The sequence below is a fragment of the Ylistrum balloti genome, unplaced genomic scaffold, assembly GCF_031769215.1.
Source record: "Ylistrum balloti isolate Yb309-2 unplaced genomic scaffold, AGI_CSIRO_Ybal_v1 Utg370450, whole genome shotgun sequence".
Classification (NCBI taxonomy): domain Eukaryota; kingdom Metazoa; phylum Mollusca; class Bivalvia; order Pectinida; family Pectinidae; genus Ylistrum; species Ylistrum balloti.
Window position 1 is genome coordinate 2,118,267 of NW_026782299.1, and position 21,362 is coordinate 2,139,628.

The 21,362-nt window shown below is 35.6% G+C and overlaps 1 protein-coding gene and 1 pseudogene across 1 annotated transcript; one reads left to right on the forward strand and one right to left on the reverse strand.

Moving 5' to 3' along the window:
* Positions 1-807: 807 nt before the first annotated feature.
* On the forward strand, positions 808-11,687 carry LOC132554949 (sodium- and chloride-dependent glycine transporter 2-like). Its single transcript, XM_060219278.1, has 13 exons — positions 808-880; positions 3,076-3,272; positions 3,670-3,764; positions 4,275-4,407; positions 4,917-5,051; positions 6,885-6,988; positions 8,363-8,487; positions 9,003-9,118; positions 9,279-9,407; positions 9,577-9,676; positions 10,054-10,154; positions 10,746-10,913; positions 11,481-11,687. Exons 1-13 carry the CDS (start codon positions 808-810, stop codon positions 11,685-11,687), a joined length of 1,683 nt encoding a protein of 560 aa, XP_060075261.1.
* A 6,662-nt stretch (positions 11,688-18,349) lies between these two features.
* Positions 18,350-20,797, reverse strand: LOC132554950 (uncharacterized; annotated as a pseudogene).
* Between the last annotated feature and the right edge of the window lie 565 nt (positions 20,798-21,362).

Sequence of the window (21,362 nt, forward strand, 5' to 3'; positions counted from 1 at the left end):
CATGTTTATACATATGTTTGTGGAAAAGAGAATTCTACAGAGCTATTTAACATTACAGCTGTTTATATATGACATCAGTTCTCGTGAACTCTACAGAGCTATTGTCACATTACAGCTGTTTATATATGACATCAATTCTCGTGTATCTCAGAATAGTACGTAACGGTAATCTTTAAGGTCAAGATATACGATAAAAAACCACAACAAATTCATACTTTTTTTTGTAAAAGTTACCGAATATAAGCCTGATTGATAAGCCATTTTCGTTATATATATATTTTATGGAAATCTTATGAAGAGTTCCAATTTATACTCCAGAGAATTGCGTTGGCAACAGAAACACGTTGAAACTGGTGACGTTATTCGCCGGATGACGCCGCCGTAAAAAATAGTCCACAAACAAAACATTCTCTATCTTATAAGTACAATTATTGGTCACAAAGTATAAAAAAAAACAGCCGATGTCAAAGTTATAAGTTGGAATTTTTTTTTATTGAATTATGACTTTCATACAACCTTAAGTCCTGACTACTTATATCATTTATGTTAGTCAAGTTTCCTTTCTGGAGAGTAAGGAATTTCATATTGGCCAATGGCTAGGATTTAACATAGATAAATCAACGAATTATAACATCGATGTTTTCGGCATGTTCCTTGATTATGTACCACAGTTATGTGTTTTGTGACTTAAATAATGTAAGTGTTAAGGAATTCTCGTATTTGAATCGCTGGTAACCATTTGTTTCAGGGGCCTTCCTGATCCCGTACATCACGATGTTGTTGCTCTGTGGCCTGCCTCTCTACTATATGGAGATCGAGATGTCACAGTTCTCCGGAAAGGGACTCTACAGGGTATGGGATTTCGCCCCGCTGTTTAGAGGTGAGTTGATGTTCTTGTCTGGATTTCTGAAACATTTAAACCATGTTCTAATGTTAGCTAAGTCATGATAGAGAATTTATCGGTATTACTTAAAGGAACACCATTCGGGTGGTTGGGTGACACAATTGTAACGCACCCGCTTTTCACCAAGACGTCCGGAGTTCGATTCCCGACACGGACCTGAAAAGGTATGGGGTCACTTGGGCGACCACGTGGGCTTTTCCCGTGTACTCCGGTTTCCTTCCATAGTAAGACCCCTATAGAGATTGATGTATGCATAAAACTTGTTTCGCAATTGTTATGAAGTAAATAAAGTTTACATTTAACACCATTCGACCCGATCGTCAAATAACCAGTTTTAGACATCATCATATCAAGTCCAAAGTCAGTCCTTGGTTACCAGACCAATCATACGTCAACTGTTAATTCATCACATAACTTTCTTCGGTTAAATAGTTTGCCAGGCAGTTTCGTATCCATCAACCCGATTCTCATTTGAGAAGGGTATATGACTTACTCGGACTGACGTGGTGGGAGATGTCGACCAAGCAGAAGATCCTACTCTTTCTCTTCCTCATGTTTTGATGTTGTTTGATGTTTTTAGTTTTTTGCAAACATTTTTTTCTTATACTGTCGTACATATATACTCAACAAAAAAAGAAAGGTTAACATGTTTCCTTGGCGAATACCTGTAAATGAGTGAAAACAAAATGACGTTTGTGCAATATTAGAAAATGGTAATGTTTTACATTACAAAATCCAGGGGGGTTACCAAAATCATTCAAGCGTGAAAGTCTGTAATAGCGAAAGAGCTACACGAGGTTTTCCTCGACTAACTTGTATCTTCGCTTGAATTTCATGAACATTCAAACTGACAACTGTTCCTTAGATCCTTAGGACTTAGAAATCACCGAATCTTGCTATCTATCAACTTTATCATTATGCCCCGGCTGTAACAAGTACAGAGAGAAAGGGCTGTAGGCATGATCCAGGCTGGGGAGTCTCGCCGTCGAGTTGCACGGCATTTTGGTTGCAGTGTTAAGACAATTTGCCAGTTGGTAAGTCGTTTAAACCAAACTGGGTCAACATCCGATCGTCCCCGAAGCGGCCGACCCCGTAAAACGACCGCCAGGGATGACCGTCGTATACGATTGATACACTTGCGCAATCGATTCGTAACCGCAGTAGAGACTACAAGGACATTGTTTGGGCGTCGTGTGTCTCCCCAAACAGTCCGCAACAGGCTGAGGGCCTACCAATTGAAAGCGCGGCGTCCCTACACTGGACCCAATTTGTTGCGACGTCACCGTAATAATCGGCGTAACTGGACCCGTGTTCACCGTCGTTGGGTCTTACGACAATGGAACAATGTTCTGTTTTCAGATGAGTCCAGGTTTTGTCTGCAACACGGTGACGGAATGCGCAGAGTGTGGAGGCGACGAGGGGAGCGTTTTGCGAACTGTTGCGTCGCAGAACGGGACCGCTTTGGCGGCGGAAGTGTAATGGTTTGGGGTGGTATTTGTGGGGGGACTCGTACCAGGCTTGTTGTGTTAAATGGCAATTTAACCGGCATTCATTATCGGGACGAAATTTTAAGACCAGTTGTTCTGCCATGGCGTTGGCGCCATTTTTCAACAGGATAACGCACCAGCGCACACCAGTCGCGTCAGCAGAACTTTCTTGCAGCAGAATAACGTACAGGTTTTAGATTGGCCATCTAAATCACCTGATTTGTCACCGATTGAGCATGTCTGGGACGTTCTTGGGCGACGCGAGAGAGAACGTCAAAATCAACCGTCAAACTTGCAGGAGCTGGCCCAAGCCTTGATCGCTGAATGGAACAACATCTCTCCTCGAATTATCCGCCGGTTTACGAGTTCCATGCGACGACGCTGCAATGCTGTTTACTTCGTAACGTCCTTTACAGTCGAATAAAATCAACTGAACGCAAAGTTTTATAATGAACCATAACTGCAGTTTTATCAGAATTGATCAATTACTTTATTCGTACATGATTGGTAAGGATTTATGAAGGGGTTAATTGATTAATCACAGAATAAAGTAGTGTTACCTTTCTTTTTTTGTTTAGTATATAAGTAGCAATTCTATATGTATGTTACATTTGGTATGGTAACTAATGAAATGTTAAGAGTATTGTCGGTTGCGGATGTTAATATATTTGTATATTTCTGTAGGTATATGCATAACGATGTTCATTTTGGGAGGAGTCAGTATGTCCATCTATCCCACTATGCGAGCCTGGACCATCGAGTTCCTGGTCAATTCCTTCCGGTCAACGCTACCTTGGTCAAGCTGTAATAACACGTGGAACACTGACCGATGTGTTGAAGTCCAAATAGCTACAAGTGTTATGCATAACTTGTCTACAATAGTAAGTTGTGGACGACATATTAGTGTTCTGTATATCAGTACAAGTAATGTAAAATATCAGTCACTTCCTTGTTTCATGTGGTTTGGTAATCAACTTCATGCAAAGCGCATGCGTCAAAAAACATTGTGCGTGTGTGTTTAATTTTCATGCTCTCTTTTGATAAATGCTTTTCAAATTGTTAAAAGTCTATTGTTACATTTATATAATGTTTCTCGAGCCTACAAAATGACAGGTTCCGCTAACACTAACAGATTTGTACAATATCATTTCCAATCGTTTAAAAGCCTAGGTACCAAATAAGACAGAAATCTAACGAATGTTTTCAGAGATTGGCATGTTTGCTTCTCAATTCTTTTAATTTACATATAACTCTGAATTGTCTCCATTATGTTAACAGAATGCATCTTCAGCAGTTTTAAGCAATATGACGGGAATGTCCTTGTCTCCATCCATTGTTACAGAGAGTATATCCGCGGCGGAGGAGTTTTGGCAGTAAGTCACCAATAGAGTATATATGTACAGACACAATCCCACATTGTGGAATAGCATGTCTGTTCCTATGAACATTATTACCAAAATACAGAGTATGAAAAGTAATGTCTATTGGATAGATATTCGTGGGACTTTAAGAAAAACACATTTCAACATTCTTGTCTGTTTACAATTCCTTTAGAAAAGATTTCATATTTATTCTAACTTGTTTCGTCGAATCTATCATTTTTCAATCAGTATTGAAATGTTGCCCTTTTCTGTGTAATCTAATTATGACAATTTTATTTTCAAATACGTCTTCTCTCTTGTTAAATACGGGATGACTGATGAGCCGCTGGTTGTGAGTGTACATGTATTTACGGTTAAGGAATCGTAATTAGAGGTGTAGGTATCAGAAAACAAGCATAACAATGGAGGGAGTTAAGTTGGAAGAATTCTTTCTTTGTTCTTTGAGCTGCTTATGAGAATAGAGTTTGTTTGACATGACAAGAATTGCCTTGTTTGCTGTAGATATCACGTCCTAGACCTGTCCTCTGGTATTGAGGATGTGGGACCTGTCAATTCGAGGTATGTTCTATACCTCATCGTCACTCACATACTCGTCTACCTCTCACTGGTGAAAAGTGTCAAGTCCTTTGGAAAGGTTAGTTTTCAAACCGTTTACTCAATGTACTAAGGGATTTCTATTTTTTCAACAGTGCAGTTGCATACCAGGGACTTCAACCTTTATATCTGTATCAAAGAATTCCTATTTTAACAGGAAGTTGTAGGTGTCTGATATTGTACAAAAGACACACAAGTGAATATCAACAATTAATAAAAATATAGGTTCGATTCTGACGAGTCAAACTTTAAATTAAACTGTATCATGCAGTTGTTACGTCATTCTAGGACGGACGGACAGACGGACTCGTCAGTGATTCTAAGGGCCTAAAGTTCAACCCTAAGAAATTACAGGGGAAAATCCAAAGTGATTGAAAGAAATGGCCTTATTTATATTGGGAGGTACATTAGCCTCATAATTTTACAACTTTAAAATAACATCAAAATATGGATGACTCTTCCCCCCCCTCTCTCTCTCTCTCTCTCTCTCTCTCTCTCTCTCTCTAAAGTGCGGAAATCGTTGAATCCGTGTGATTTCATGGATTACAGGTGATGTATGTGACTGCTTTACTTCCGATCGTTTTGGTCTTTGTTATCTGGATCCGAGCCCTATTGATACCTGGTGCCATGACAGGTATGGCGTATTTTATCACTCCGGACTTCTCCGTGCTGTCAAACTCTAAGGTAAGTACCCATTCCCGTTACACTGTAATTACATCCAACACCATGGTGTGAAGCGAAATCGCAAATTTCAATACAATAAAATAATTCAATGTAAACTAGATAAAATAATCTTACTTCATCATAGATCTGATTTAATTTACAGAAGAACTACAGCCAATTAAAGGACATTATTGTATAACACAGCAATGTCGTTTTTCTAGGACTTATCAGTGTTGGTACTGACCGGAAGCGTTGAAACGTAAAAGGCACCGAGAATTTTTTTTTTAAATCTGTCAACATGAATATCATAATTAAGACTAGGAATTGCGCTTGCTCAGTTGTCAATTCAATAATTTTTCAATATTGATTTGTTTCAACACAGCACGTGTGTATTCTACAAATGCAAATGTCACTATTCAAATGTATTCAAAAGGCATACATGCTTCATCAAACTACATGATACAAAGCCAAACATAAGTGTGACATGTAAAGGCCATTTAATGGGTCCCCATTGATTTCTTCCAAAACGTATGAACTCACAGAAAAATACTAAACACAAATTTGGACAAAACTTTTTCATCCTTCATTTGCCATCGCACCAAAAAATCGGCGAATTTCAATATATTGACTAGAAAGCACTGCTTTGATTGGTGGAAACTCAACAAGAGTTGAAATGTGATGAAGATTTGCTGTATATTTGTATCAGGTTGATACCATATTTCACGAGGACAATGTAATAAGATATAACACATTACACTAGATTTCAATTAACTTTCTAATAGGAAGCACTCTGCTCAATAGACACTTCCATTTATCTATCTTCCTCTTTCAACATAATTGTAGCAGGTGTAGGAAATTCTTCATACTTAGCGATCACCATCTTATAAGATCTGAACACATTTTTATTACATTAAGGTCGGTCTTTGCAAATATTTTAATCTTATATAGCATTGTGGCTTCAATTGAGACACTGACGAACAGAAATCTTCTGGTATAACTGTATCTAGTGTTTATGAAATCGCATTTCTCGCATTCTCGCACACTTACATGCATATTTATCATCCGAGACAGAAAAGTAGTACAATTAATAACATTTATAGTAACACGGTCAATGTTGTATGGCCAATCAACAGTAAGAGCACTTTAGGGCCAAACAAAGCGAGGGAAAAAAACAAACGAAAAGAAATAGCTAAACCTAAATTGATAAGTTCTTAAAATCTTGCACCTTACGCACTGTGTGTAAAGTATACCATGTCTAATGCTGAAGGTCTATAGCAGGGCAATAATCGCACATGTGTGGTATAGATGTGTATCAAATTTGAAATTACAATTGCTTCGGTATTTGCTTTCATGGTAGCACATTATATCCACATTTTCTTGAATGAAACGGAGCATTTTCACTGTTTGGTACCAATTTATTTTCCGGTTCATTCTGATAAAAGTTATGGTAACTGGTTAAAAATCGGAGTAAGACTGACATTGTTTGGGTATAAGGTAAACGCTGGTAGCTTTATGAACGTTCTCATTTTCATTAATTCCAAAATAACCATGGATCCAAAATATAATTGGTGACGTGCTGGTAGTAAAATCTTGTGGATACAAAACACAACGTCGTACATGAGATAGTTCTTAAACATTCCGGTTCTTATACTTTGAAGTTCTGAAAATGAGTCTGAACAGACAATTGTGTCTGCAATGTCTGTACTTTCGATTTGTCTAAGGTCAAATTTATTGTTACTGCAACAGTGATAAAATAGAAATATATTTTGATAAAGATATGATTTCATTCAATGTCTTATTTACTGCTCCTTGAATGCAGGGATATATTAATCCCGTCTATTGCCATTCTTTAAGGTATGGATAGAGGCCGGATTCATGGCATTTTACACACTGGGTCCAGGCTGGGGAGGACTGGCAACGTTTGGCTGTCACAACAAATTCAACGAGAATATCTTGACGTATGAATATGTTATCCCGGTAAATTGTCACGTGCCGCAGTAGAGTATAGAGATTTATTCTTTATCGGTGTCAAAACAAACAAATACAGCAACATACATGGTGATTGTACAAACGCATGCAAATGTATAACACCCTTTAGTACATTATGATAAGATACAGTAGAGCCAAAGAATTAATTAATATGTATCATACAGTTGTTTCGTCCTTCGACGACTCGTCAGTGATACTAACAGCGTACACGTTTAACCTAGGAGGAAACTGAGCAAAATCCGAAGTTATCGATAGAAATGTCAAAATCTAGATAGAGAGGTGCGATAGCTCCATAATTCAGTTATGATTGTAATTTTCATATCTGATATCACGGTCGTCACAATGATGACATAGAGAGATACATGCATTCTACGTCTTTGTACGATATAAGACTGGACTTGTTTGATGCTGGTCAGTTTGTCTATTGTTCCGTTGGTATATACCTTAGTTTTACTTGAGAACGTGACATTATTAACACAGATTGAACAAGGTTAACATGACGTTTACCATCTGGTCTTATACTTCTCTTACTTTTTCTGGAGTCTCCTTTTTTTTTTTTTTTTTTTTCCATAATTTTCTTTTGCTCTACTTTCAGTAAATCTGACTTTGAATCATGATTATATTGACATGTTGGTGTTTTCTCCTTGATTTTAAAAGAAGTACATGAGTATATTCTGAACCGGGCCACAATTAGAATGAGTGAAAATGTGACCTGCTAGTTATGACAAACATCGGGGATTAATAGTCAACCAGCAGTATCTACATGTAGTATATGTGTATATACAACTATTAGTGCTTGGCAATTCTATGACAAGTTTATAACGACAGAGACAATAACCGTACATCGTTCTGGCACCTGGAGAGCTTTATGGTAAAATGTAAAAATAAAATAGTTTACTGATCATGAACAATTACAATCATTAGAAATGCTTACACGAGGGGCTGGGTCTACGAAAATAAACATGTATGAATATTATCCCAAAGATATGTTGAGAGAATCTTAACTTAAAATCAAATTCGATGAAAGAACGGGCAAAATATTCACAAGAGGAAAACTTAACACTCAGACCCATAAGAAAGGTATAAGGATGATAAGACGAAGTGTTCCAGAAAGGGAAGCGCCTTCTGCTTTTTATTCGGATATTACCGCCCTGTAAATCTTGGTCAATTGAATCAAGTAATGTCACTTTCGTGAGGTCGTCACAACCGTAAAATTTCCCTATAAACTTCATCAACTTTATATCACATTTACGTTGAAAATCGGGACAATCTTTATTGTGTATTAAGAAATGTATTTGTAAATCGAATTTCTCGGTTGTTACTGCCACTCTCTGTCGTTTCAGTGACGTCACTATTACATCTGTAGTTGTTCTACTGTTTGGATTGCTGAACGGTCTGGTTGTGTTTGCCGTTGTTGGCGTTATGGCCGAAGAGTCTGGAATCCCTGTTCAGGAAATAATTACTTCCGGTAAATCTTTCTCATCATTGACCTATTCCCGTGAATTAATAAGTGATGCACTTTAAAGCTTGAAACAATAGATAATATCTGTAACAATAGATAATATCTTTCACCTCTCTGTCTATCACATCATAAAAGCACTTTAGAACTGCCATTGGGGAATCAAGCTTGCGAAACACGAGAAAAGAATGTAATCTGCTGTATCTCACAGTATGGCGTAGACTTCGTCCTCCATTGCAGCACTTCACTGTCAGTTTTGCTTTTGATGTGGTGATAGTGTCTCCCTTAACATCCGTTTTCATAAGATATTTGCTGTTGCGAGGAAGGCCTAAACACGTAACCATAAAAAATACACTTTATAGTTTAACATTTCCATCTCTCCCTCCGAAGGCAACAAATAATTTTTTTTTTACATTTTCATATGATACATGTCGCTTATAGATATTTTAATCAGATTTGAATCGAAATCACACTTGTGTATTTATATGCAAAATAGATATAAATTTTGATCTGTTTACCTCCAGGCGGATTTTCTCTAGGATTTGTTGCCTATCCCCAGGCCCTAACCTACCTACCATTCTCTCAGGTGTGGGCTGTACTGTTCTTCCTAGCCTTGCTGATGCCCGGAATGGACATGCAGGTATATAAAAAAGTACTTAAATCAACCTTAGTTTGCAGTTTCACTCAGTTTTGTGATTTTTTCCTGGTGGTGTAATGCTCGCTTAAACCTGATGGATCTCGTAGACTAAATCACAAATTTTAATCCATTTAAATGTGTCTTCTACATTCTATTCTTACAGACCGTTACATTCGAGCCAATGATGAACATTTTAGAGGAGGCATTTCCGAGGCTGCGGAAGCGCCGACTAATAGTGTTAGCAGTAATTACAACTGTCGTGTTCCTTTTCGAGATTCCCTTCCTCACAAGAGTAAGCATATAGGCCTACTGGACAAAAGTCGATATTATCGGAATAATTTTGTTATCTGTCAGATCATTACATGTAAATAATGTCAACTGATTTAAACTTAGAACGTGATTATGAATTAACATATGCATTGCAAGACATATTTTTATTTTATTTTATTTTCACCGGTAAGGCCGGGGCGTACATTTTCCAACTGATGGACTGGTACGGAGCGGCGTTTAGTGTGGTGGCCAATGCTCTCTTGGAATCCTTTGTGTTCTTCTGGATATATGGCAAGTATGATCGGTTAACTACTGCACAACACTCAGATGCCCCACATACACACAGATGACATAAACAGTGGGTTGATTTCCCTAATTCAGATTTCTGAATATTGCTCAATTGTGTCGTAATAAAAATACGGTATTTTAAATTTTTCACTTTAATCGACTTCCCATATCACAATCAAATTTGGTTGGTTATTTAGTTACTTACGTTAAACAATCTGTGTCTCTTAAACGTTTCATTTAGCACAGACGTTATGCTTTTTTTACATTAGCATCAGTGACGAATGAAAGTTTGTATTCGAGATTCTTGTTACAGGTCTTACAGTACCATGTCAAACGAAGATTAAACAGACAAATGATAATATACTAATTTTCTTTTAAAGGAGGTGACCGGGTCAGCCGAGACGCTTTCATGATGTTTGGACGTCCACTTCCGGCTTTCATTCGAGTTAGTGGTGCCTACATCACCCCCTTGGCTTTATTGGTAAACATTTACACATTTAAGGGATAATGACAGGATCATTTAGTTCGCCAAGACTTAACATTGAACATCGAGGTATTGTTGTGATTGTTAGACGACGAGTTCACTGTCCGCTCATAGAATGGTTCATGTCAGCACATACGTTCGTCAGTCTACACTGCACAGCTGCTACAATAGGACGTGTTCCACGCTCCAACAGTTCGGCCGTGGACCACGCTTGCTGTTTACAGCATTTCATAGACTACATCCATATACTCCCATATCACTTTGCTTCATATCACAATACTGTTACTGAGGTTTGTTTGTCCATGTTCACGTGATTTAGAAACCTAGTTAGCACATTGATGTCATTTTAGAGATGTTTTGTTATTATACACTCGGTTTGTTTTATCAGAATACCAACCCTCCTGTGTTTCACCTTCTTTTAATCATTTTTTTATTTTTAAAATTCCCGAAGGGAATGAAAAAAAGTACACGTTCCCCTGTTTATTGCTTGATATGATGTAGCGCGAAACAAGATCAACAAGGACAATAAGACCAGGTCCTTGTATAAATATTTCGTTTGTTAATGTCGGTATTTTCTTGTTTTCCTAGATGTTGCTGGTGATCAGTTTTTTCTCATATCGTCCTCCTACTTACGGCACCTATATCTATCCAGACTACTGTAACGTGTTAGGATGGACGCTGATCACAGCCACCGTCCTGCCTTTCTTTGTAATGTTTATAGTACTGCTTCTAAAGACGTCGGGGACATTGACTCAGGTAGGCAACAGGCGACAGGAACACGTTCCTAGAAGCAGAAAAACACTTAAAACAGTCACATATGGTACAGTCTAAATTTGAATATCCCTTGAAGGAGTAATTAAAATTTCACTTGTTATGTTGGGTAGTATTCCAATGCAAAAAAGTTCAGTTGACATAAATCGGGTGTTTATCGGGTGTTTTAGGTTTAACGTCCTCGCAACAGCCAAATGCATACCCTGTATATATCTGTATCAAGAGTAGAAAGTAAAGTAAAAGAAATATAGTAAAAAATAATCACGAAATACAGGAATTGCAATGGAGACATCAAATATGGTTTTGTCTCTTCAATGCTTATTCGGTAAGACGACACGAGATGCGAAGTTTTACTGTAATCTCGATACTTTTCTATGTTGATGTACGGAAAACGACGCCAGTTTCACTTTTGTTCACTGTTTCTGAACAATGGTCTTGGTTTTGTACTATCTGCCCACAATTGACTGAAATTTCAAAATATCTTTACATCATTTATACTATGTCATATGTTACAGAAACATAGTAATTATCATAATAACATTACTTTCAAAGCGCTTGCGCAAGACCTCATCACCGATGTTGACCTGGTGTCCAGTGGAACCTAAGTATAGAGAACAGTACCGGATGTCCGAAGATTCACGTGACACGTCCCTATTACAATTAGCTTGGTTTAACCTGACAGGGAGTGGTGGTATTCATCTTAACAGTGAAATCTGCGTCTATGACGCCAACGAATATACAGCCATGGAAATGACCTGAATATATAACTATTTTTGTTTTCAGATTTTGTGCATTATTCTGATATAACTACTTCATGGGATTCATTTTGTGTCTTCATTCACGATATGAAAAATAAAATGTTGAATACAATATCTTCCAGAGTTGTCGTTCCTTAACAGCCACAGTTACACCTCTGTTAAGACTCACAGACTACCATTAGCTGATCTTGTAGTTAGTTTGACGTCACTCAAGTAAAAATATCGTGGTGTCCTTGACACCATCAACAATGTAGATTAAGGATATTTCCTCTTTCGGAGAGGAAATGCGCCAATTTATAACTACTGTTACAGTATATGAATGTGTTTCTGGTATTCACATCACAGAAAAACCGTATTATATACAATTATTCAAAGCTAGACCTTTTATCAAATATCACGTGTTAGCAATACTACGTTGTATATGTAATGAATACTTCCTGTTTTAAGTAGAAATCTTTTGCCTTTTTCTAAAACATCTATTTTAGGTTCATCAATATCATTAATCACAAACAAATTGAAGATCTCCCCGGACAAAAGCTGTCAACTATGTCGTAAATTAGAAAGATGAAAAAAAAACCCAAGTTGATTTCTCTTCACCAAAGGATGTTTCGGTCGAATTGCGGGCAAAATCCTGGCATTTCAACAGAAGGAAACTCATATACACAAATATAGGTAAAACAGCTTATGAATAATCCCAGTCACACCACAAAAACATCAGCAATATTAAGAAATATCCGCAATTACCTAAGTGCCAACCTTTGAAAAAAGAGAGGTTTATTGGAAGATATCATTTCTCACTGGTAGAGAGTCGACATGGAGACTGTGAATTAGGCTTTATGATACTATACAAAAACAACACTACATACCGTCTTGATTTGTTTACACAAACATATAAAAAAAATCACTATAGAATCAAACAAACGTACATAGGTCACGTTTAAAAGTCACCGTCGACCACATCTGAAATAAAAGTTCAATACTTACAATAGTGTGCAAGGTATCTTATGAGTATTTCAACAATAGATTTATAGATCTAGTTAAAAATTAAAGATTGAATGGAACGGGAACGCATCTATATAAGTGCCAACTCACCTTGTAATTTTTTTTATCTATTTTATCATTTATTTATATTTTAAAAATATGTTGAATGGATTGGCTTATTTTCGTTGTTCTTCTAATCAAATAACAAGAAACAACTCTATACAGAAGATATACAACAGAGAAAAATTCGAAAAAAACTAATTATCAAAACACTACCAAGACCATGCATTTTGTTTGGTAAAATGCATACAAATAGGTGGGCTAATTGCCGGATAAAGGTCAGTTTTACAAGTTATGGGAGAAGCAGTATCTGAATTAATCATGGGATAACCTTTACATATATCACCTTTGTGACGTGTCGATGGATGATAAGACTACAAATAACATTCGTGAAACATCCTTTGGTTTTCTATATCGTCCTTTTTAGGCATGAAAAAACACGCTGCAAAATTTGCGAACATTGGTCAGTCCGTTATTGATCTTATTGGGGGTTTTGTGAAATTTTCTTCAAATTACTGAACTGCATTGTTAACAAAGCTCTGCCAGTTCTACAGGAACAGCTCCCCAGCTCGGTCTTTGTGGGAAAGCGCAGGACTCCAGGAAACAAGCACACAGTCCTCCAACTCCGTGTAAACATTGACGAGATCTATTTGTTCTTCTACAATATAGTATGGCCTCCCATGAATTCGGCACTTATCTGGATTGTGTTCACTTAATTGTTTATATATTTTAGAGAAAAAAAAACAATAATTCATAGTCATTTCTGATGCGGTAATGACCAACGTTGTGTCACGGTTTTGCACATCGTCACACACTCAAGCTTTCATTATTTTTATGAAGCGCGTACAGTAAATAAACACACAGGGTTACCACTTGCTCTTAGTGCTTTGAGTATAGTTTGTTTAACCAGATCATTACCAGTGCTTCTTTTTACCGCCCTTAGTACTATTAAAGCAGGATTAGTATTACATTCATGCTGTTGCTCAAGAGGAATTACTGACCAGTTGATTCCAAAGAACTCCGAAGAGCTCTTGAACAATCTTGAAAACATTTCTATTATCAGGATACTTTTTTTTTTTTCATTCTGTACACAACCATACACCATTCTAAAGTGAAGGAATATCTTCTTGTTCCTCTGTCGAAAAATCGCCGAATTTCGAAATATAAATCAAAGCATACGATCCGATAATCCACGTCTGTGTATTATATATATGTTTGTATAATTAATTAATTAATAATTTCAGCCACTGCTTGGGCTGTTTGTTTTTCTGCTTCCTTGATTTTAATCGTGAGATATTTGGAGGTTACCACTTTGATGAGGTTTGTTGAACTGAGAATTATTTGGGGGAGGTGGGGGTATTTCCCTTGATAACCGCTTATAGTTACTTTTTTTCGTTAGATTTCCAGGCACTGGGTTGTTTACCGTTTTGTTTTGTAACTGTATGATACAAATAGTTTTTGCAATACGCATCTGGCAAAAGTTTCGACATTACTTTGTTCCCATTGACTGTTACCATGTCGTTGTTCAGTTGACAGAGATGAATTTGTTAGTCAATAATAACATATACTAATTTGTCGCTGCGTGTTGAATACCTGCATGTAACTCACGTATTCATTTCTCTCCATGTCTCTTGTCTGTGGGCGGGCTTGTTTTATTTCTTATCTTTACGCTCTACTTAATGTTCAGTATTTTGCCAGTTTTCTCTGGTTGAAGGCTCAAGTTCCATTAGAAGGCCATTGCACAACCAGTAATAAACTCTGCTTGATAAAGAACTTTTGATTAGAAGTCCAATTATTGGTTTTTTCCAGTTTTTCGAATTGTGAGAGGTGTTCCTTTAACTCCACATTATCAAGATATGCCAATGGTTTCTTTTACTTTTATTTGAATTGTCGATGTTTTCTACATCATAAGGATATCCCAAACGGTAGTTATTTGGTCGATCAAATGTGATTGTCATGTGAATGTTGATTTGAATGTTTAAAGCTCTAACTTGGCTTTTTATTCATTATTGAAATGTAATGTTTTGCTGAGTGAAGGTCACCTAAACATTTAGTTGCTCCTTAATTTTATTTTATTCTCTATTATCTCTTCGCACAATCATTTTGCAGATGAGTTTTGTAATCGATATTGTTTGAAGTACTGAACTGGTACTAAAATCTTATGTGTAGGATGTCTTGGTCCATAGTTGTGTCCATTCAATTTTGATCGGGAAATGCATGACTGACAGGTGATCATCGTGATTGTTTGCAGTTGAAGTTTGTCATCCTCTGTTTCTCGAGAAGTAATGAAATACATTAATGAAGGGAGACACATTTATACTTGTATCGCGGCAATGCACAATTTGCCAGTTTTCTATTTCAAATACAGACGAGTTCCATTTCTCTCTATTTGGTCTGGTGCCTTTTCGTCAGTGGAAATAAGCAGAAAAATAACCGAATGTTTCAACACTGTTCCCTTGTGTATTTGTGTTGCCGTAATTTCTTTGAAAATGTGAGGTTTAAGCTGGATGATTTAATCTAACTGTTGTAGACTATCAATATCCACAACTGTAATATGTAACCCAGTCTTAACATTGTTTGATGTAGCCAAACGTCTTTTTTGGTAGATTTGGTATATAAACCAGTCGTTAATGCCATGCAATATTTCACCGGTTCAAACTGATGAATAGATTTAGCTATCAGAGAATCTTATGTGTATTACAATGTCATGGAAACCGATTAAAATGAAGATTTCAAAGAAAGAATGACCATATGAAAATAACAAGGAGCAGAAACTGTTCAAAATACAGGGAAACTGCTGTTTATTTCATAGCAATTAAGACTGAGACAATTGAAACTGACGTTATGAAAATAACAAGGGGTATTAACTTTTCTTAATGTACTTGAATAAAAGTGGCGTCAAGGAAAAACAATATAATGCCCTAGTGATTAAGCCTACCAAGTTGGAGAAAGATCGTTGAAAAAGTGGGAAATTTCCGGAAAAATAAGAATTGGCGACTGAATTACTCAAGTATATACATGTGGGTTGCATTTGTGGTTCATTTCGCCAAAACTTCATCACCACACCTTGTTTGCATTTTTAGCGAACGAGTGAACAGAAAGTCGATTGATTCTCAAAATTTTATAACTTGTATATCGCAATTCACAACATCAATAGACGAAAAAGTGCAAACCATGGTTCGCTTCCACCTGCCAAGACAGAGTGACAACGCCATCCCGTAACTGACTGTTTTGACGTCTATATAAAAGCCATACCAGAATTGGGGTACCTGTATATCTGGCACGACATGACTGCTGAAAGGACGATCTTAATATCGCCAACAAAATGATATATGGAGACAGGGATCAAGTCATAATTCAATAACTCAACACATACATTATGTATTTTACCGGTGTAATTAACAACGTTATTTGATCTTATTAAAATTAATAAGGTTATACTACTACATTCATTACCTTTTGAAAGAGATTCGAATCCACTATACTACATACTACCGTTTAATACCTATTTACGGCGTATCCGTCTCTGAACACATATTTTGGTTCGAGTCTAAAATTATTTCCTGTATGTAATGATTTTTTACTCTTGTATAATACAATTCTGATAAATCTGATCATCTGGGAACGCTAGGGAATAGTTTTTCAAACAAAAACAATACAACAAGAAAAACAAGACTATCCTAAAAATAAACCGGATGTTTCCTGAATCAATAAACATGCATCTCTCAACTTAAAATGACGCTCACATATCAAAGTAAATTTAATGTCTTCTAATTTGGAGTTCTATTGACTTTTGTGCAAGCGCCGAAATTTACCACGAGCTGTATATTGTTCTGGCACTGTCACTATTTTTCTGCTCATTACACATTATTTGTCTAGTCGGGCAAAATAAATTAATTTTAAAAATGAAATCGTCTATAGTGCCATTATGCAATCAGGTTATTTATTTTAAAGAATGTCAAGTATAAAATCGTTATTTTATTAACAGTTGAATAAGAAACATCACAGCATTGAGATTGAGGCTCTTGGTAAATAGCAAATGCGAAAGCGTGAATATTGACTTCAATAGATAGTACAGTATACAGGTTTAACTGTAATAATATAGTTAAGGAATTTTTTAGAGGGAAGACTGGAACGAGTACAGGGCCAATCTTCACTATGAACAAATACATACAGTGAATCTGTTTATTATAAGGTGGAAAATGGAGTAGATTGAGAAATTCACCTGTATTGGAAGATGAAATTTGAAATGTAGTTGTAAACAAAGACAGACATTCAAAACCCCTGCCGAGGGAGGTTTAATTTCAAAGAAATATCAATATTGGAAACCGTGGTAGTTAGTGACTGGAACTTAATTGTTATTTCTACGATAACTGTTTTATATGGTCCGGAAACGGTGATTTTGACAATTTTGGCCATTTGACTGTTTGTTTCAATGATTACGAGAGAAATATCAGAAATTATATGTATAATCCCATCAACTTTGTTGGGAGGAGGATAATAGGCTACCAAGTACCACGCTTTGAAAGTAATGTTTTTTGGCCATATTTGATATATTTAAATTCGTAAAATATAATTGGTTATTTTTGTTCAGTCAATGAAATAAACATTTATGGGGATTGTTTTGGTCAGTGTGGTGAAGCTTTGTTTAAAGGAACATGTGTTAGGTTACAGTATAAACATAATGTGACATGGTTGTTTTTGGAGTGGAAAATAAATAAAATGGAAGGCAAAATTTTATACACAAATAAAGTTTATTGAAGGTGAAGAAACAATTGGAAGAAAGTGACTAAAATTTTTTTAGATGTATAGGATTGGTATTAAAAATATAAAATCAAAACGAAATTGCTACTACATATATCCATGCAACAATGAATTTTCTCGAACAACAAAATCAGACTATTGATTATACAATGGAAGACAAGAGCCTAACATATTACAACTGCAACAACTGAGGAAATGTAATAATCACATTTGATTGATTTTGTGTGGATATGCAATTGACATTCACATTACATGTAAATATTTCTATATGAGAAAAATGTCAATTGTGAAACAGCTGAATAAGAAAAGTAAGAACAAGGGATTTTTTTATGTTAAATTAAATATATGTGTACCTTTTACTTTATGAAAAATTTACACTCATTTAAAGTTTTTGATATGAATATCGGGCAAGAGTCATGGAATTCTTTTGTCAATTTCTGTTTTCAGAAAAAGAAATACATTTATTATTGTAGTATTAGCTTGGTTAACCAGAAATGAAATTATATATTTGATTTACCCTACAATTATTGATAAACAAAGGAGTAGTGATAATTAGTTGGAATACTTCAATGCTTTATATTGTTACCATTTTCATCAAAAGCTAGACTGTTTGTTTAAGAGCACTTATTCGTTAACAGTAAGAAGATATGTTACCACCAATACAGGTTTCAATCTGTTTTTACCTCCACTTTTGGAATCATCTGGTAACAATGAGTATTTGAAAGGTATAGAATATACGTATACGTTAGTTAGCGTAAATGTTTGTTACTTCCTTGGTACTGGCGGGGGAAAGGGGTAAGTGAGTAAGATATAAACTACTTCATTCAATAATTGCGTTGATTGCCGACAAGAGATGCATTATGCTGTTTTGCACATACAGAAGACTGCATGCATCCGCGTATCGGTCCAAGTATCCATCAGGTGAAGTCCAGCTTTCTCGACAATGTTTCGTATCTGGTCTAGAGTGTATTTATAGCTGAACCCGTCATTCTCGTGAAAATAGAGTCGTTCTCCCCTTTCCATTGCAAGGTTAATGCCAAGTCCAGCTATAAGATAACAGAGTTATATGAAGCAGAACAATTATACCAATTCTACAATCTCGAGATGCGCACACAAAGATGAACCAATCAAATCGTATTAGTTTTTTAAGGTTCTGAAATGGATAACACGTAAAATTAATTAAACAGAAGGAATAATCACATCGAATTAATTGTTTCACATTCTGAACCTATACAATAGATTAAACCAGGATATTTACATTAAAACGAACCTTGTTGAAGATAGACACTTCACGGTTTTTTGTTTGTAATGTTTTTTTTGTGAATGATATTGTGTGTCTTTTGGGTACAAATCTAAAAAATATTAGTAATTCAGTTTAATCCTTTCGGATATTCATCGCAATCCTCTATTGAAAACATTATTTACGAAAGTGAGGATTGAGGTTTACTTCTGTATCACTTCAACATTGTATTGCCTTTATCTGTGTAATAGGTAAGTTTAAAAGATGACCAATTCCTTTGGAAAACTTTAATATTTATTTAATTTCACAACGTTTCCACAAAAATCTCTGTCATTCAAAAATGAAAATAATTAAAACACTTACGTTTTGGAAACTTAACGTCTTCATTAGCCTGGACGTATGCTGTCACATAGCTAATTGATTGGGGTTGTTTATTCGCTATGAAATCAACATCGTAAGTGAACTTCTCCAATTCGATCTTACTTTCTGATTCTTTGTTTAGCCGTGTAACAGCATTTTGAAGGAACGTCCTTGCAAAACCTGATCACAAAATATTTATATCACAGGCACAAAAAGCATACATGTTAATTTACATTCAGTATGAGTGACTTACCTTTCATCAAAATTTGAAACATACACTAAAGACAATGTTTGATTTACTTACTTAAATATTAGTTGCATAAACAAAATAAATTATTGAAGAAGAAAATCACAGTATACTATTTGATTTTTTCTACATTTTCTCCATTTATAATGTAATCGTTAATCAACAGATTTCAAATTTGAAATGACGTCACTATATAGTACACTTAAATGAAAAACGAAACTTACCTGCCTCATCGTTATAAACCTTGACGATGACATCTTTGTCTTGTGTGATGTCAGCACTGAACACTAAGCGACATTTTCCTAGAAAACAAAAGTTCAGAATTTCAAACATGTTATTCATCTATCCTGCTATCCTCTTGTATAACGTAAAGAACAAAGTTCAATTTTTCATTTCCAGAATTTTCATCAAAAGCAACTAAGCTTTTTAAAGCAATAGTTAATCATATCACCTACTATCATAGATCAGATCTAGATTTGAAGAATGTACTCATTTGACATTTGATAAGACATTTAATATAAATAAATCCAAGATAATATCTTGGACTGTTGTGTTTGTATATACTTTATTATATATAGTTATCCTTACAAGCTAGAAACGGCGATTTATGATGACTTTTAAAATAACTTTCGCTACATTAGACTACAGTTTTGATGGCGTGATTCGGTGTGTCCACAACTTAAGCGTTTCTGGTTGCTAAGGGGACTTCTGTGTAGTATAAAACTTGAAGAATTCAGTAGATTCCAACTAATTTTGAAAGAATTACCACCCAAAATCGCAACATTCAAATTCTTGAATATCGACTTTGTGGACCACTGTCAGTCTGCTTTCTGACCTTAGAAAAACTGACTATTGTGTTGAAAATTGCAAAATCCAAATTTCTATTTTCATTCAAAGTTTTTTAAAATGTAAAATACTAGCAGATTGTCCAATAACAGGCTTGTCTTTTTTCAAACTTTACATTTTTTGGTTGCTATGCAAATGCAAACGCAGCATTCTGACATTATTGTTTCTTAATATTGAAGTATCAGACCCTTATGTCTTAATGAAGCCACCAAGTTGTCTTTAAAAGGTTGCCGCGAAAACACTAACAAGAATATCTGTTTCTCAGGAAAATATATCATAATCTGTTACACATATTCGAATTTGTCCTTTTAATCCTTAAGATATGTTGTTGATAAAGTAAGCCAATATTGAGAGTTTCTACATTTTAAGAAGCATTTCGTATAACTTTCAAAAGGATTAATTGCAAAAATGCATATGTGTTATGTACAATCTAGATATTGATAGTAGTAATATATTTAATCTATATTAGAGTGTAAGATAGAAAGTTTGATGCTGGACATCACTTCATGTTGAATGTACATGTCATCAGAGTAGAAATCATCCTGAAAGTGCACACCTGGTCATCGCAAAACAAGTTGATGATGCTGCCTATACACAAAATCATCTTAGGTCCTTCTACCCTTCTACAAATAATCATCATGCTGCAAGTCAGTACAGACCAATAAAACGTGTTATACTATGATCGCGTCATGGCATGCTATGCAAGAAACGACTTAATCTTCATCTCTCAATTTTCAGCAGACATTTTGGTTACTTAAAACTCCTGAATTGGTTTCAAATATGAAAAAGGGGAGAAAAATGCAGAAAGATTACATAGGCAATGACAACTTGTTTCTATTATATAAACAGGAAAATAACATGTTTGAGTATATACAGTTCAAATTATTGTCTCAAAATCGCTTGGGTCGAAATTCCGTTTGAGTCGAAATAATTTTCTAGTCCCGATTTTTTTCCATCTATAAATTCCTTTTTTTAATTCGGAGGATTTTTCATTCTCTTCAATTGTAAAGCCAAGGAAAAGTCATTCGTTGTCCCGAAATATATTTTTGTCAAAACATCGGCACATCTTCTGACGAAATGGCTCAACACATACACAGAGTAGAAAGTTACCAGAACGTAACATATGGCAGATAACGGCGTATCGGTCCATCGTACACACAACGCTTGGACTCTTTCAA